This window comes from Oxyura jamaicensis, chromosome 7 (assembly GCF_011077185.1).
Source record: "Oxyura jamaicensis isolate SHBP4307 breed ruddy duck chromosome 7, BPBGC_Ojam_1.0, whole genome shotgun sequence".
NCBI classification, from domain to species: Eukaryota; Metazoa; Chordata; class Aves; order Anseriformes; family Anatidae; genus Oxyura; species Oxyura jamaicensis.
Window position 1 is genome coordinate 7,477,619 of NC_048899.1, and position 19,123 is coordinate 7,496,741.

General features: G+C 42.9%; 1 protein-coding gene across 7 annotated transcripts in view; it reads right to left on the reverse strand.

Moving 5' to 3' along the window:
• Positions 1 to 19,123, reverse strand: part of ERBB4 (erb-b2 receptor tyrosine kinase 4) — a 578,634-nt gene that overhangs the window by 271,607 nt on the left and 287,904 nt on the right. For all 7 annotated transcript variants that reach the window (XM_035332131.1, XM_035332130.1, XM_035332128.1 and 4 more), the window contains one exon: positions 16,439 to 16,625. In XM_035332131.1, the coding sequence (XP_035188022.1) occupies positions 16,439 to 16,625 (187 nt within the window). The remainder of the gene's footprint in view (positions 1 to 16,438; positions 16,626 to 19,123) is intronic.

Below are 19,123 nucleotides of genomic sequence, written 5' to 3' on the forward strand. Positions count from 1 at the left end.
GTTTAAATCCCTGGCTTCCATAGTGTAGTCATGCACTTCAGCACTTGTGCTGACAAGACAGAGCATACAGCCACCTTGCAACTATCAGGCCACAGAAATACGAGGTTTTTCATAAATGAAAGACAACAACAAATGCCCTTCTTCTGCTCGCTATCACAGGTTCCAAGTTCACCATTCTCATCTTTAACCTGGCCAGGTGCTTTGTGTCATGTATGCTAATGTTTCATGTCAGCAAACACCTTTGTCAACCACACACATCAGTGAGTCTCAGTTTGGAGAAGCCTTGTGGCACTGGACAAACACGTGGTGTTTGTGCTGCGAGTATACCGCCCTGCTCATCACTAACCTTCCCTCTCCCTCCTTGGTGCTGGTGCAATGTGCCCGACTCAAAGGGAACTCCCCTGTGCTGGGCAGCTGCCAGTTCATCACTGCCAGAGCTGGTGCTGAGCCATCCCTGGACATTAAATCCTTTATAAAGGATTTAAACTATATTTAAATCGGTTGTCACTCTCTTTATAGCCCCTACATTTCTGACCTGCACCCGTTTCCATTAGGATCATTTCTTGCAGAGCGAGGTTTTTAAGACAATAGCACAAAAGCCTCTCACAAGGATCCAGGTAATACACTTCTCAATCACACAGCAGACAGGTGGAAAACACGAAAGAAGAACAGTCAATAGCTGCTTGCTGTCTCACCCCCTCTGAACTGCAAAAATGTCTTAGGGAGCTGTGAATTACTCCCCTATTGTTCTTGCTATATCATTATTTTGAAGTGGCTCATGCCTGTGTCATTTGGTTGCCTGCTTTGTTTCCTTTATCAGTTTGCTGGGTGATGTATAATTACAAAAGCCCTGTTTTACCACCTCACTCACAGATCTCTTTAGATAATACAACAAATGTGCTAGCAAGAAAATCACAATATATGCTTCAAGTTCTGCAGCTTCCCTGTGAATTTATTGAAACTTTCCCCTCTGGGATACGTGCCTTTCATCAGCAATGGGTCTGTGCTCCAAAAGCCAGTACTTATTTCCTGGTGACATCAGTGAACATGACAGTTTGTTGACATCAGAAAGCACAGATTCAGATAGCAGGTGAGACTGGACAATCCTCCCCAAACATGCACCATCTGCAGCTCCTGACAAAACCTCCCTGGAGTTACTTTGAGTTTGGAAATACACCTGGAGATTGTGATCACAGATTAAAGCTGGAGTGTACATTTCTAAGCGCAGATACTCCGCAGACGCTTGCTCCAGAGAACAAGCTCTGCAGCCCCCCTCTCACTGGCACTCTCTCCTTCATCCTTGCAGCCTCAGCAACCAGCACTGCCAACTGCCCCACCACTTCAACCAGCCTTTCTCTTTTGACCTCTTCTCAGCTTGGGAAACCCAGTCAACACCACCTCTGTTCTATCATGGCCATTTTGTCTGTCATTGCACCTACAGCTCCTGTCCAGGCTCTTCTCATGTCTTGACAACACCACCTCTGCTTAAAAAAAACAGTTTCCTTCTGTATTCTACTTCTCTGGCTCACCACTCTAACTCTGCCTTTTTCTTCTTCCCCCATTTCGTATCTCCTCATCACATCAAATAAAAGTGAATTTTATTCACTCCCCAGATCTTCCAAGGCCTCTCATTCTCTCATACACTATTTATGCATCCTCTCACCTTCAATAAGCCCGTCACGCCACCTTTCATCACACACAAGACATTTTCAAACATCTTTTGTTCTTTCTCTGTGCTGTATCTTATACAAAGATGTGGACAGCCAGCAAGTTATCTCATTGACCTCTTTGAAATACTTCCCTCAAACCTTCTTTGCCTTCACAGAGAAGTGAGAGTTGGCTGCCTCAGTAACTGTGGATGTGAAGATCTGGTACTATCCTAAGAAGCTGCTCTGTCTCCTTAGATTTGCTTTGCCCACCCCTCCGAGTCCACTGGTGGCCTCCAGCCTTAATCACACTCAGCTATTTAGGGCAGGGGCTATTTTTGTCACTCTTCTGTAAGTATATGAGCCATTACTGGGAATTTATGTGCTGCTTACAGACAAAAAACTAAATGTTGACCTGTGTTCCAGAAAGAAAAAGAAAAAACAAACAAACAAAAATGAGGTCTATAGATTAGTATTTACAAAAGTTGACATTTACTTATGGACTTGTTACTTAAAGTATGAACACTGTCCCTAACTAGAGACTTCTGTACAGAAACTATTTTTTTAGTAGGTAAGAGAAAACTCAACGTTTATCAGAGTAGTTTCAAGAGCTTGTGCTGCTGCAGCTTAACATCATCCCATCATCAAGCCTTGGTAATGTCATAAAGCTATGCAAAAATAAGGCAAAACACATTCCTGTAAGCCATTTGGGGAGCAAAGAGCATATACATTACCTGTTACCAGTGCTCAGCTGTCAAATAATAACTTACAAGCAAGCAACTTGTGAATCTGCTGTAACTTACCCACCTGCAGTCATCTTCTGCATCTGATCTTCAAGGAGCATGAAGGGGAAGGGAAGCGTGACCCTCGCTCCAGGCCCAGTGGCCAGCTCAGGAAGATGATGGCTTAGATTTCAATTCCCTGCCAGCAGAGCAGTTTTGGTCACAGTCTTCTCAAGTGCGAGTTTGGGCACTTAAGATTAGCTCGTGGTGGCCAAAATAAAAGCAGCCTGTCAGCTTAATGTTGGAGGAACTCTGGTGTATATAGGATGAGGAGTACATGTGCACAACCAGAGCTGAAAGACACTGCATGGCAAGGGAAAGGAACATTTGCATAAGGGCTCTTAACTATTCTTGCTGGCTTCAGGGGCACGAGGTAAGACTGCAGAGAAGTAGGTTTGCAAGTCTTCGTTTCCACTCCTCTCTCCAGGCACTTAGGTAACAGGGCACAGGAGAGCAAAAGGATTAAATAAACGGTCTTTTTCCAAGAGCTGCCTTGAAGAAAGAAGGCTGATACTCAGCCATGTGGGCAACACTAGCACCACTTCAAGTTGAAAATAAGGGACAAGGTTAGTAGGGCACTAGAGCATTACAGTCAGCAGGGCAAGAGACACATTTTTCCCCTTCAGTTGCATTTAATTTTCCCCTAAGTTGTCACGTACGTCTTGGTCAAAGCAGTAGCAACAAATAAGAAAGGGCGATTCCTCAAACAAGGCTTGCACTGGTATAACTATAATCAGTTTTGAAGCCAAGTCTGTTCAGTAGGTATGAAATCCCAAGTGAATGCATTCAACTTAGTGCACAGACATCAATTTAGCTCATCCGAGTTACTGAAGTAGGCTAAATCAATACAAGGCACTTGTAAATGGATATAAAAGTACATTCATGTGGGGTTTGTTTCAATTTAGCAAGTTGTGTTAAGGAGCAATTTTAGTTAAACCCAGGTAAGTTTTCTTTTCTGGCTATCGCTAAACCCTAGATTATGACACTAGTCACTCATATCAGAAAGCAACCACTGAACCTCTGAGCAGGCTACCCCGAGTCCCTGCAGCACACCCGAGGGAAGATGGACGTGCAACCTTCCATCTGAGCCTTGTAGCACAAACCCCGCGTTGGAGGGGCAGCAAAGCCACCACTATGCAGCGCCATGGCACTTCAACACCAGCCACATGCTAACACTGGGACAGAACCAGCAACCTCCTCCAGCAACCTTGGAGATGCCACCAACAGTGCGGCTTCCTTCTTTGAGGCTATCTGTGTGAGCTCAGGAGGCAGCAGCAGCAAAGCATCTTTCTCATGCTGATCTTGAAAAGGCCTTGGACTTGATTTGGACACCAACAACAGATAGGAACAAGAGCTTAGAAATGGCCTCGTAAGGCATGGGCAACCAACACATCCACCTTGTTGTAAATTGGTGCTCACAGGGCCTCAGCACCAATCTGAATGGCTTCTGCAAGCACCGAACTGACAGTGTGCCACATAGCATGTGAACTCTTCATCACAGCGCTTGGGAAGTGTGAAAGAGGCTCCAATTCATTTTGCCTGGCTTGCTACTCCCCTCCCTGAATCCATGCCTGGCCTTTGAGAAGGTTATAAAGGGACTGGATATGATACAATGCTTATCTGAACCTGACCATCCCCTGCCAACCCTCCTTTTCTCAGTAAGAGCATTCCTTCCACATGCCTTAGTTTCTGAGGACTGAAACTGTAAGGTAACCTGTGACAATGTGTCTCCATACAAGCTTCATCTCTGTTTCCAGAAACACCCGAAGAAAAATAAGATGGAGGACTGCTGACTCCAGCAAAGGATGCAAGAAAGAAGAACTAGGAAACAGGGATGCTGGAGGACATTCCTCATGGTCAGGAAGCAGGTGTCCCACCGGACCCACCTGCTGTGCCAAGCAAGCAGTAATCTGTCCAACCCAAACACCGTGGGAGGGACAGAGCCCTGAGCACAGAAACACACAGGATTCATGGCCACTTCTTTCTCAGAAGCAAAGCAGTAAGGTAGGACAGGCCCACTGGTAAACCAGTGATTGCAATTATATGGTTTTTCTATTTATATCAGAAGCTACATTAACAGATTAATGTTTACTTCCAGCCGCTGCTACCAGCCTGAAGGGGAAATGGAGCAGAATGAGGTCAGCAGAGGTCATAGCTCATTCAACCCATCAGTACAGTCAAATTTGCTCAGCAGAGCTTTGATTACTTTTCCAAACTTTGAGGGAGGTTCATGGTAAGATTTGTTTTTTAAAGAAAGGGAAGAAGAAAAAGGCTAAAGCTAAGGCCATGTTAAGATATTAATAAATCTCTCAACTAGCAAAAATATTATCTTTATTTGGGAAGCTGAATGCTTCTGAATATTAAATCAAAACCATTCAGCTCTATACATGCAGAAGTCTTGCTCCTGAATGAAACTGGGGCTGCAGTGTGATTTACTGAGCTTGCATGGGGCTAAGCGTACAGCCCTTGGGATTACTCCATTAGGTAGTCACAGCCATTAAAATATCCCTCTCAGCTCTTCTTACCACGTACGCTTAGGAGGAGGATGCCCTCGCAACCTTACCCTATGCATATTTTAGCTCAGTGCTTGCTTTTAAGTCTCACTTAAAGTCTCATTTAAAGATCAGCCTCTGAGTCCAGTCATTGCTAAAGCTTTTCATCAGCATCCACCTTTACCTCACAACAACACTGCAGCGCACACCTACACCTGGCCTGGATTACCACCTCAGTGTGGCTACCACAAGTAATCATTAACTCAGCAGGAGAAAACCCCAGCCACAGGGCCATAATAGCATCATTTAAGAACCCCTACATAACCCTGCAAGGGCAAAGGAGAAGAAAAAACAAAACAAAACAAAACAAACCAGACAAGTTAAGTCCTGATCCACTCGATCCATCTTGCAGCTGGAGTGTTTCTGACCAATCATCCCCTCCACCTCTGACGGCCCTGCCTCGGCAAGAGCTCAGACAACCTCACTGTCAGCACTGGCCAAAGTGGCTGCCTGCACCTGCATGGAACTGCTAGCAAAAGCCAGCCGGTGACAACCCTTGGTAGCAGGGCTTCTACACCTACCTGTAGGGTAGCAGAGCCTTCTTTCTGTTAAGTAAAGAAGCAGCATTATGATCTGTAAGAAGAGCCAGCCGTGTGCTTACTCTTTTCTGCATTACATTTTATTTAATTACTATTACCATTGCTTGCAACACTGTGTTCAGGATCAAGGATCTGTAACTGTCTGAGACTTGTGAAGAATTCAAATATTAGGGGAAGAGAAGTACTACTATCTCACTCAAATGAAACACAGTTGTTTTAACTCTAGCAGAGAGGAAAAAAATGGTTCTTCTTTTTTCTAATTAGCTTCTCGTATGAAACAAGTAAAGAACAATTTCAGTAGGATACGGACTGGGCCCTCAGACCAGGAAATGAACTCAGCCATGACCTAAATCTCAGCACAAAGTTTGCCACTATCTCAAGGGTACTTCGTTGATGTTGCTTTGGCTAAAAACAAACAAAACAAAACCAACAACCACCACTCCCTACTCCAGAACCAGAGACCTGCTGGGAGCCCGGTGTGAGAAGCATGGACACAAGGGCTCTGCGTCCACAAGTAACCCCACGAGTGATTACAGAACGCTCTAAGGACACCCACAGTGGTCTGAAGCAAGTACACTGGGATAAGTTCAGGCACCACAGCAAGCAGCCCTGCTGAAAAGACATTTTTCCCTGCCAAAAAGCAGGTAGCTCACATAAAACTCCATGTCAATAGACTGGCACCACAACCTGCGGCCAAACTCACTCATTTAAAACTTGCTCTGTGCCATTGGACACACTCTTACAACAAAGGAAGGATCTTATGACTGATGTTGGGATGAAATATGAGCAGAAAACCACTTTTCCAGCCTCTAAACATTTTCAAGGATTGTGGAAATCCTTCCTTCCCTACACCAGGTAAACAAGCCAGTACTAGATACTTCTGCAAGCTGAAATCTGACAGAAAACATAGTCTACAACAGATTAAATTACTTTGTTCAAGTATCACCAAATATTTCAGTTTGGTTGAAAATGCAAATTAAGCTATATAAAAAAAGCATGAAAAGCCATTTACCATCATAAGCCATGTGTGCTTTTAGTTTAAAATAAAAGATGGTGCCTGACTACTTCATCACTTTTCCCTCCTTTCTAAGCTCCTCCATTCTTGCAGAAAACTTCCCTGATAATAGATTTTTCATTTAAAAAAAAAGCATCCAAAAATACTTTTGACAAAAACATCTTGAATTCTCCAGGCCCACTCAGCCTCTGCTTCCTGCCCTCAGCTACCCGTGGCCCCTTACCCATTTGTGAGGCTGACTGACTGCCGCACTCCATTCCAACACTGGGGACAGAACCAGCTCCCAGAGCCGGTACAGCCTTTCCCATCAGTCTGAATGCTCGCCTAGCTGATCCATTTAACAAAACACAAACACACACACACAAACCACCCAACAACACAACCTCATCTCTCCAGCAAGGCAGAAAGAACCGTGTTTGATGCTGCCCTTCCCTCTGTGCCCCCACATCAGGGGTACCTGTGGTTTCAAACTCAAAGCATGTGGCTACACTACTTGTGAGGGACAGAAGCAGAAGCCAGCTCCCAGGGGAACCCCAGCATAAGTACGGTGTTTGTAGGATGACTGGCTGGATGGATACCTTCTCTTCTAAGTCTTAAAGAAGTGAAAGCACATCTATGAAAGTTTCACCAGGGGGAAAAAAAGAAAAAGGAAAAAAAAAAATGAAGAAAAAAAGAGGGAAAAAAAAAAGAAGAAAAAAAAAGAAAGCAAAAGGGTTTTAGAGAAGACAGGCCCTCGAGCAATTTCCAAACATCAAAGAAAAAGGCCTCCAGCGTGTTCTCCTCATGTGATACCTTTGTTCCCCCCTCCCCACCTGCAGGCGGGTCCCTACAGCCCCGGACAGCTCCGCATCCACACGCATTACCTGCCTCCTGCTCTGATTGCCTCCCGCTATCAGCTCAGACCAATAAAGGCTCATTTTGTATGGAAAGAAGCTCTTGTGAAGCAGGTGGGACCAAATGGGGGGTACCAGAGAACTACAGCAGTTTTGTCTCAGCCCCGTTCCTGTGCAGCCTGCCTGCTCCTTCATCCATAACGCAGTTACTGCCTAGGTCAGTGCTTCTGCTTTGCCATTAGACTGTGGAGCACACGTTCGGGTGTTTGCCACTTTCTCACCTCTCTTTGCATGGTGACTTCCCTTCTTCTATACGACAGTATTTCTGGTTTTATGTTCCCCTCAAGGTTATATTTTCCTGGGCATCTCTGCATTTGTCTTAGCAGCTTTGCAGAGGTGCAGGGCAGTTGGCTTTGTGTTTCAGTGTTTAGAAAGCAGAGCCTCAACCACAGCACTCCAAACCGTCCACAACTGCTGTCCCTGTTAGCCTTCCACTGCTGTGGGCAGGGCGGGGAACGCCAAGGAGGCAGGCCAGAAAGAGGCTCTGGAGACAACTGCAATTGTCAGTCCCTTTTACTTCCCCCAGTCACATCAGAAAGCTCCTGAAGGAAAACTCCTTGATCCAACAGGAACCTCTCTTATCCTTGTGCAAATTCAGAAGTGCTGCTTGTGTGCCACCCAGCAAGACATTTTGCTGACCCTGGAAATTTGTACCCTGGAAATTGCCTGTCAAATAAGCACTGCAGATGGGCTCAACCTGTTGGAACTTCTGTCACAGACTGACACAACACAACCTCCTAACAAGAGCATTTGCCTTTGGCAGCCCAATATCCAAAGCTTGTATGATCAAACTCAGTGCTAGATAAACTTTTAATGACCTGCTGCTCGCTCCTGCCCCTGCACTGCCATACTTCGTGGGTGCTGCAGAACCACTCATGTTAAAACCTTCCCCACTGGTTCAGACAAGACCAGTACCAGGCTGAGATTTGTGACACTGCATGAGCTAGGTTTGTGTGCAGGGAAGGAACAAGCAGCCTGGGATGGAGCTGGCCAAACAGAAGGTGAGAGTGTTTGCCTCCTTCAACCTGCAGCCAGTGAAGGCTCTGTGACAGCCTCGTCCCTATCCAAGTGTACGGGGGGGCTTTTTGCCTCATCTGTCTGCAGGGGCTTCACGGGAGCTAGATGGAGTAAATTAAACAATCTTCTGTTCATCACCTCTACAGTCCGTCCCCTATACAGTTTTTAGGGAATTTCTCTCGGTAGTAAATGACACAAAAACAAACAGGCTCTCATCCTAGGAACATCAATTATTTCCACTGTGTAAACCTAGGGGCCCAATCCCATCTTCTCTGAACTTGATGAATGCTTTACAAGAACCCCAGCTTCTTGGACTGGGTTTAAATCCAGCTCTGTAGGCATGCGCTGCCTTGTATGATGCAGCGCCACTGAACTGCTTTTTGCTGAGACACAGACCTTTACTTAAAGACATTAAACTTGGCATCTGACTCCCAGAGCTTCATTCCCATTTTGAGCCTTAAAACTCACAGCCCCGCTGCAACACCAGTGGCTCAGAGCTCACACCCGTGCGGCAGCATAACTTGCCTACTCTAAAATCCGCCCTTTTGCTAGGGAGTGCCAGCAGGTTACGTTTACCACATAACACAAGACTTTCATTATGCTACAGAAGCACCAAGTTCCTTGTCAGATGTGGCCTGTCAGAAGGAAATAAGAAAATCAATGAATTCAGAGACTGTAGGGAGAAGAAAAAAAGAACAAGAAAAAAAATACTAAAACAAAACAAAACAAAACAACTACAACTACAACAACAACAACAAACACCAAAGCACTGAAATTAATGCCTCTTTTATTCACCTGAACTGAGTAAGATAAACTACCGGCGTGACAAGGATTTCCATTTCAAATGACCTAATTTAGACCAGACCCTGGCCTGAGCTGTGGCATACAGCTCCTTTCTGTCCCATGCAGGAGCCGGGATGCAACTTTTCAGCAATGCTGCCACTACAAACCACACAATTTCTTCCTGGCTGCAATGCTTATTGCATTTTACTTAAGTTACAGCGTAGCTCAGCACAGATCTGTCTGCCAAACTTGGATGTTTTGAAATGCCACCCATTCCTGACCCGTGTGATTGAAACGGAGGGATTTCTCTGTTCAGATGTTTAACTCCCTGCAAAGCATGTGGCCAGAGAAATCCCTGTGCTTTTAAAGCCCTCAAGTCACTGAAGTCAGGCAAAGCTACTCCATTACTAGAAGGTTACCGCATTACTGGATTTTATCTTGATTGCCCGTATTTCTAAAAAAGCTAAACGGTGTTTCACACATCCAAAACCTGGAGAATTTCTTACCTCATAATTGAAAAACGCACAGATAGAGAACTACCGCAGAGAGGTAAAAAGGAGAAACTGACAAGAAAGACGGAACAAATGACATTATTATTTTACATGGCATTTTCAGGTGACAATAGCAGCACACCTGGATGTATTGTGTAATAACATTTAAACTAGCATTTGACGGTGTTACAAGCTAAATTCCACATCACCTCAGATCCTCCCTGACTAACATTTTCATACCAAACTCTCAAAAGCAGCCTAATTAAAGTGGCAAACGTTATTGGCTCTATTGTAAAGATGGTGATTCACAACAGAAAGCAGCAGAGGTGCAGGTTACCATAGCACTGGGAAGGCTTTCCTCTATCTGCTCTAGTCTCCCTATCCCTCTACCCACTCCACTCCCCTTTACACAGCAGCCATTTAATTAAGATCCAGGACAAGGTGCTTCTGTTTCCAGGGACCATACTCGGGCAGGAACAACCTGCTGGGTTATTTAGCCCAGGCACAGGACCCCAGTGATGCAGTTACACTAATTTTAAAGCCAGCCAGCCTGATGCTAGCTCCAGGTCCTGCACAGAGCTCCGCGGCACAGTGCAGACATGCCTTGAGTCAGCTATCATTAGCTGGTATTAATCCTGACAGAGCGTCCTGAATACAACATCCTTAAAAAGGGCTTAAGTGGGAGTTAGGCACTAGTTAACTCATAAATTAAAGTATGAATTAAATTATCCACTGAAGAAAGCAAGGGGCAATTTGAATTTCATTTCATTACAAAGTCAAAGGAACCATGCCACTTTACACCAGCTAAGGATTTGGCCTAGCTTCTCCTCCCCATAATTTTAAGCCCTGTTTTGGCTGCAGGAGGGGCTGTATGATGTGACCTTATCCTGTTGTGTGATACTGGAGACTTGCAGGGAACACTCTGCAAACGACTTGCAATAAACTGTTTTGGCCTGCATACAACACACAATGTGCATTTCATAGTTTATATGAAAATATTGGTTGGGCTGTGGGGAAGCAGCAAACAGCTTTCAGGGAGCAAAGGCAGGAGTTTAAAATAATCCAGTCTGTGGAATCCTTTGAGTATCTGATCAGAACACATTTACCAATAAGTTACTATTAGTTACTATAAGTTACTATTAGTTACTAATAAACTTATTACTATACTTTTTTATTTTCTTTTAATGCCTTGCCATAATCATTCCAAACAAGGTCACAAATTTCTAACACCAGAGACGGAACTAAAAACAGCGAAGTGCTTTGAAATAAAGCTGAGCATAAATTAGTGAACAATAGGTTGCAAAAAATCAGACATTAGTTATACCATTTAGCATGACAAAAGCATATCTGAATCCTTTAGAGACTGTAAAATTCTAGCCTTACTGAAATTAAAAATCCAAAGCTCAACCATTTTTACTGAACATAATCAACTCATGAGTAAATCTCATGGAGCTCAAAATCAGTATTTATTTCTGGCTGGGTACAATATGCCTATTTGCCTCAATGCCACCTCTGAGCCATCTTCTGCTAGCTTGCGGGGTTATACCTCAGCCCCATGGGTCCCTTATCTGGGACTCCTCGGGGCCATGTCTGCAGCCGTGCACCGAGGAGTGCCTGGAAGAGCTGCCAGGCGCTGATGCCAACTGGCACGGCGCAGCCTGGATCCACGCTGGTAGGAGTCTCTGTGCTCGGCACAGGGTGCCTGCACGCTCCTGCCAGCAGAGATCCGTCTCTGGACTCCCCTGGCTACATGTGACAGTGTCAGGGGAGAGCATGAGCTGCAATGGGGCAATTTTTTTCCAGGACAGTCCAACAGTGTCCCTGGGGAGAAGGCTGCTTGCTAGCTGGCACATATGCATTTATCAGCATAAAGGCAGTCACAAGCCTTGGCCCTTCTTTCCATACAGGTGTGACAGGGGAACCTGTAGCAGGTCCTGCACTATGCCTTCAGGGTCTGTGCCACAGCACAAAAGAACTTTCCCAGGGGAAGAACGGCTGTGCTCAAGGTGTTCCTCTCTTTTCTTCTACCTGCTGGAGAGTCAGCTAAGATGTGCTGGGATACAAATGCCTCCGTGGTCTGTGCAACTCCAAGGCCACAGAGAAAGAAGCACTCCTGGACAGTCGCTGTGCCATTGCGGCTTCTTCTGGGCAAAACATTTTAACTCCAGCAGCAGCCCTAACTGCAGAGGGTACCAAAGGGATTTTTTAAACAAATTTCTCATTCCTTCATGTATCCTAGCAACACCTCTCCGAGGTTAGAGATGTGATGCCTTGCCCACCTGTTGTATAGGAAGCCTGAGGCAAATTACATATTGCTTTCTTTCCAGCTCGCCTTGCTAGTAGGAAGCCGCAGCAATTAAGGAGTACGCCACAACCAGCACACCCCAGCCTCATCTGCTCAGGCCAGGTGTCATGCTCAGGCCTTTGTATCTCTAAGCACTGTGAACCCAGCAGTGGCTCACGCAACGTGCATGCGCTCCAAGGAGAGGCAATAGAAAGGCAGAGGTCCTAACCCTCCAAAAGAGCGCTTAATGTGCAGTCACACGGAGCTGAAGGAGCTCAGGCCCTGGGCAGGTATCTAAGTAAGGTTCCCAAAAGCACCTTTGGTCCCAAATGTGCAGAGTCAACAAAATCAAAAGAAACAATGACTCCTCCCGTGCCCTTCCCTCAATCTTCACTGAGCTGCAGTGTAATGATAGTAGATGAACAGTCCTTGTTTTTGTTTTTGTTTTTGTTTTAAAAAAAAAAGGCAAGAAAAAAGATAGAAAATCACGGACAATTCACCTTTTTCAGAGAAATGGTCATTCTGTTTTGATCCCTCCTCCAAAGTTCCCTTTAGTATTTTTGATTTCTCGAGGAAAAAATATATTGAAAATGTTACAGAAATTATCACAGAATGTTCAAATTTTGTATTACAGACCAATTAAAAATGTAATCAAAACTTAATAAAATAAAGTAAAAATTACAAATATCTGTAGGAGAAGGGGAAATTTACAATGTATCACTTTCTACACCCAGTGAAAACAATCCTTTTCCCTATGACTTTCCTGCCAATCAAATGAGATTTCCTTGGCTATCACTGGCCAAATCCTTTGAGCTACAACATGCATTTGCCACTTGAATCACGGTTGCCTTAATTTAGCTTTTATCTCCATTCCTGAAAGCAAGCAAATAAGAAACTACAAATTTTCCTGCTTTTACATGTTATCAAACTAAGCACTGCTAAATCTGCTTTAGTCTCATACATTGAAGGAATTCCAGGGGAACTTCTATTTCCAAGGCCAATAGGGGAGGTGATGACGTTATCTCTGCTCAGTCAAAGATGCATCATTTGGTGTAGATCTCTGTTACTCATCTTCACTCAGAAGAAAATATGGGATACTTCATAAGTGGTTCTGGCACTTGTGAGTTATCCCCTCCTTCCCAGCTCATGAAGATAAATGCCATAATGAAATGCAGCCATCAGGTATTCTCTATATTTGGAGTACTCAAAGTGTGAACAATGATTATGCCCTTTCATTGGATAAGTTAAGGTTGACTGCCTAGCTACACAGGAAAGACAGGAATGATTTGCACTAGCTCATAGGCAGTAAATGGAAGAAGGTGGCATACCCTCAGCATCAGTTATTCTGCTAATCTCAGCCTGAATAATACGTTCAGTATGTCAAAACTGCGTTTTATTTTAAGGCTACTTGGCAGCTGAATCTGCAAGCTGAGATGAGTCCAGCTGAGATGACAGCAGCCTCTTCATTAGTTCAATGTCTTTTTGTTTTTGACACTTGTGGAATCATTGACTAAGTTATTATAATAAGTGAGAAATGGATTTTTATAGGCAAGACTTTCTGGAAGTGTCACATGAATTTTAGGACCTGCTCCTGACCTGTGCTGCACAAACAAAACTCCCTCTCAGGTTAACAGACATCGTGAGTGAGAACTGGATATCGTGCTTTCTGTGCAAGATAAAACTTACTGCCTTCACAGTTGTCTTTTATATGTATACATATATATATAGCTTTAGGGAAAAAAATCAAGCATTTAAAGTTACATTTAAATATGAAAGCATGATACACATATCTGACAATAAAAACACAGCTGTTAACAACACACTAAAAATAATGCAATGGTACGTCACAGAGGGTTGAAATCCTGCCTCTGGTTAAGTCATAGGATAACCTGCAGGTGAGAATAGCCTCTGCATTTATTTAACACGGGGGGTAGGGTTTGTATTTGAACACTGTGCAGTAACAGACTGAAATAGCATCAGGATCCCTGCATCCAGACACTGCACAAATAAGAACAGAACCTCCCGAGCTTTTGTGAACGTAAGCCCTGGAAAGACAGTTCTTGGCATGCAAGGCAGGAGTTCCATTTATGTTTTACTCCAGTGGAAGAAATGCACCAAAGCTGGTCTCTTCAAATCTGCAGTGGACTAGAAGCTTGATGGATGCAAGTTCATGGGAACCACTTCATCTTAAATTCAATGCAAATCACGGGCTGTTTCTGATGTAAATACGGAGTGGTTGATAGGCACAGAGAAGACCCAGACACAGCTGATCTTTTGTGGCCTTGCAACATCGCTGACTCCTGCAACCACCACTTATTTTTATGTAGTTATTAAGGCTGTGTTACAAAAATGACTTAACTATTAATACGCTCCAGGAAGAGCACTTGCAACAAGAAGCAGGTTGTGGGTTAAAATAGCCAGGTGCATCTTGAACAGTATATAAAACGGTCAAAGAACAGCTGCTGTAGGGACTCACAGGGCCCTGGCACATGCTATCTAGAAAATATTAGAGTATTTTTAAGTACACACTAGCTCATATTCAGCACCCAGAAGCTATTTTAAGCACTCAGCAGAGACAAGCTAGTGTTATTAGGGAACTTTTCTTCCAAGAGACAACAATACGTTTTGAGCCAAGTAATCCCATCAGAGGGCTTTGTAAACACCTAAATCAGATGAAGTGGCTGTTATGGTCTCATGTTAGGGAAGATTCAAAGGCTGAGCTAAGGCAGACTTTCTCACAACACTTGAAAAGACAGTCAGGCTATTTGCTGGACAGTTTTGGTATTGTGCCTATCACATAAAAGCAGCTTCCACAGAGAACCTCTGGAGTCAGACAAACTATTCATTGGCACAGGGCAGCTAGTTCAAAAACAAAATCTTGAGCTGGGGCCTAAAAGATAAGGTTTTTCATGTTACTGAGCAGTAAAGCCATGGCTAAACAAGCACTGAAAATACAACCCTTGCTTCCTGGCAGAATAGCCTCTAGCCCAAGAGAAAAAGGTTCCAGTCCTTTTCTGTCTTTGGCCTCACATCACCTCTCAGTCTCAGTTTCACTCAGCCTAGTGTCTTTTACAAAGCATTTTGAGACTCATAGACAAGAAAAGCATACGAAGAAGTAGTAAATGAGTACATGATGCTGTAGCTGTGCTATGTGAAGGCACAGGCATCCAGAATGAATACCCTAAATCATAAGTGTGGGAAAAATGTGGGAACAGAATAGGAGGAAATTGGATTATGACAATGATAAAGAGAAGCACAGCAGGGATTTAGGGACTTTGGGAAGCGCACTGGTATCAGCACGATGGCCTCAGTAAGCAAAAGCATTAGGAGTCTGACCAGAAGAATGAACCTGATCAGAAAGGCTGCTAAAATTGTGTTTTATTCTGTAAAATAGTCAAAAGCTCATCTTCCTTCTTATTTTTGAAAGCACCTCTGTACAACCCAGACAAGCTTGAACAAAAGGGAACTGCAGGCACTTGTGTACCACTGAATACACCAACACAAAAAAAAGCCAGGAGCGAAGGGAGCCTAAATATCGTTCAAAACGCTCCCACCTCCCTGTACTCAGGTTCAAGTCCAGCTCACATCAATGTTTGCACTCAACATTTAGCCACTTGCAGAAAAATAAGGCCATTTCACAAACACCAAAACTTGGAGTACAAATGATCATAGCAGACACCCCTCCCTTCACGAGGAGCCATGTACAAATAAAACACTTCTAGTGAACTCCCTACAGAAACTTTGCCACTGCCTGGCCTTTATTAAGTTACAGTGCAATATATGATATGATATTTAGCCAGCATTTAATCTCTCAAACCAGTTACTGCAGACCCTCATCTGGGAGATATGAAATGCTCACCTACCCCACATCATTACCCATCCAGCCCTGAATTTACAGATGACCACAAAAACATAGACTTAGCTTACATTTTTGCCTCAAAAAATATTACTATATATAATAAACTGTTTTATTTGAAAGCGGATGTCTTAAATTAAATACACAAAAGATCCAGTGTCCCCTCTCACCCACCTCTCTCTCCCCCACCTGTGTGAGAGCAGCAGCAATGTTGACACAGCAGCAATTTTCTAACTTGCCAGAAAATAGGTAACACCTGAAGCAACATAATAATAACCAAATTTGTGTTCTCAAAACTAAGAAAAAACTGTGTCTTTTATTTCAACAATTCTTTTTGTTTCAAATACACTCTTGGCATGAATTTCAATACATAGCATTTGAGCAGTACTGCAAAAAGTTCAGCTGTGAATCTGAGAAGGAATGAAATCAAGTACCAACGAGCCTTTCAAACAGCGTATAACTGCCAGCCTCTCATGGTACCTGTTATTTGCACAAGGTAAATGACTGAGGACATTGATGCACATGTTCAACAAGCTCTTTTTTTCCCAACTAATCCACTGCATTTACAAGTTTCACTTACCTGTCAAGTTCTTCAAGCCAAGTTCCCTGAGTCCGAAGTTACCATCCTTTCTGTAGTTAAGAAATATCGCCAAAGCATATCGGTCTTCATAGAGCTTTGTCCCACGAATGATGCGCAGGTTCTCCAATGGCAGGTATTCAAATTGATTCAAAGCCACCAAAACATAGCCTGTGACTTCTCTGATAGACTGAAAGACAAAAATGAAACAAACACATTAGAAATGGTCCAATTTTAATTGTTCTGATTTTTTCACATAGCAGTTGCTTTAGCATGTGATACAGATATGCCAGGGAAAAAAACAAACAAACAAACAAACAAAAAAACCTTCCCCAAAGAATTCTGTTTCAACTTCTTGAATTCTTGAATTCAACCACAATTCCTCTTTCAATGCAACTGAGCTTATTAGACATACTGGCTTGAAAAGTAGAGAACGAAGGGCTACACATTCTTTCCAGTTTTATTAACCTTGAGCAGAAATTCACAGTAAGCATAAAAGATGCATGAAAGGATGACTTTGCGCAACTCAAAGCAGGCAGCAAGTCAATGGTCTGTTTAGGATATGAGCAGAATCCACCACAGCAATGCCACGGGTCAGATAAGGTAGTTTGTCTATGAGTAACTCTGTTGCACAGGATATTGCAGCGTAAGAGTACAGGACACAACATAGGGTAAGGAAGAGACCACTAGAAGAGCTCACCGTCGAATGGGAATGCATGATAGAAATGGAGAGCACATTTGAAAGAGAAAATACAAAGCACGTAAGTAATAACACCACCTTGTACTTCCAAATAAATCAGATCAATCACTGAACATTTGTAAAGAGTCGGGTTTGATTTTGAAGTGCTGGTATCACAGATATACCCAGATTTTGATCAAAAGTAGTATCAAGACCATTAACAAAATGACTGTTGCACTTTGGGACTGGCTGAATACTTTGTTTGCTTAAGATAAACTATACAATAATTCTCTCCTGCTCATACTCATGACTTGATTGTCTGGGTTGTAAAGCAGGAAAAACAAACAAACAAACAAACAAACAAAAAAAAACAGTTTTTCAAAGTCCAAAAGATTAACAGTACTAAGATGTTTTTTAAAAATAAAAATGTTTTAGAAAACATATTTATTCCAAATAATTCAAATAAATGGCCTAGAAATCTGAAAAGTGTCATTTCAACATTCACCTAGAGCCTCACTGTCCTTAGCAGGAGGGACAGGTTGAATAATGCTCCTGCCCAGAGCTGCTCCCAGAAACACAACCTCTGTGTTGGAAAGTGTCTCTCAAATACAGTTTTCAAATCACACCTAATTCCATACCTGCAACAGCTGGCAATCACTGCCTATGTTTATATACCTGTGTGTTTGTGTATTTAATGGACAGAAATTGATATAACTACCCGCCTGCTCAAGTAGATGCAAGCACTTTTTTCTTCACTTTGGCAAAGTAAATACCTTAAACAATACAAAAAAAAATAGAAAAATCTACTTAGAATAACATGCCTGAAATACAACAGGGACTCCAGTCAATGCCAGAGCAAAAAACACACAGGCAAACCACGGCAAGCATTGAATTAAATGTGTTGCGCATGTATCGTTAATAAGGAAAGACAACAGATTTGCAGAACAAAGGACAGCTTTTGTTTTGCTGGTTCAGCACTACTGCCATGATTTTGCCTGGAAGTGTGCAAGAACCTTTTAATTAGGTTTATAAAAGTTCATAAGATTATTGCCGAGTGTGGCAGTATACATAATGAAAGATATATATATGCCACGGCAGTAGCTGTCCTTCTAATGTCTGATGTCTCTACTCAGCTGAAGCTGCTAAAAAAGATCTGGAGCTATTTCAAGAGTTGCTTGGCATCTAAACAGAGCACAGTGTCATTACAGCACTTTGATGAGAACCCAGCGAGTTTAGCTAGGTTGAGATGTACGGTTCAGTAGCTCAATATTAAATGCAGAGCTGCATTATTCCCTGGGACACCGATTCCATTATAATCAGAAGCTTTCTAGCACTTTCATGATAGCTCTTTTACTTTCAGACATTTCAGATTAGCCAGTTTGGTCAGGAGTTTGTTTTTCGTCGTATACAAAAATTTCCATAAGGTGGCTTTTCTAGTTTCTCTTCAGAATTCAGGAAATATTAAAATTATACTCAAGACATGAATTTATCCACTGATGTTGCAGAGATACTGTGACTGTTCTAATTAATTTAAAGGGACATTCTAAACTTGGAATAGAATTAAAAATAAAAAATAAAAACAGTTCCAAAACTGCATCTGACCAAGTCCTCCCTGCCAATTTTTGTCACTTACAAACATCTTTTCTGTTTTAAGGTTATGTTTTATTTCCTCTGTACCACAAGTGCACCTGCAATGACAATAATTTTGCATGGCACTTCAGCTACACACACACTCACCAGCAATTTTCATCACAAAGTTTGGAAAATAAAAAACAAAGGAAAAAATAGTAAAGGTCTGTTGTTGATATTTGTGGCCTACTGCTACTGCCCCGTTTGGTTTATCCAACTGAAATGACAAATTATTGCAAGTATTTCGACAAGAGCCAAAGGGTTCTTCCCAATCCCATCAGTGTTACAACACCTTTTTCTCCCCCAGCAAACATATTTGTTGGAGAAACAGCCATATTAATTTAATTCTTGGGGAAAAAAAAAAAAAAGGGGGAAAAAAA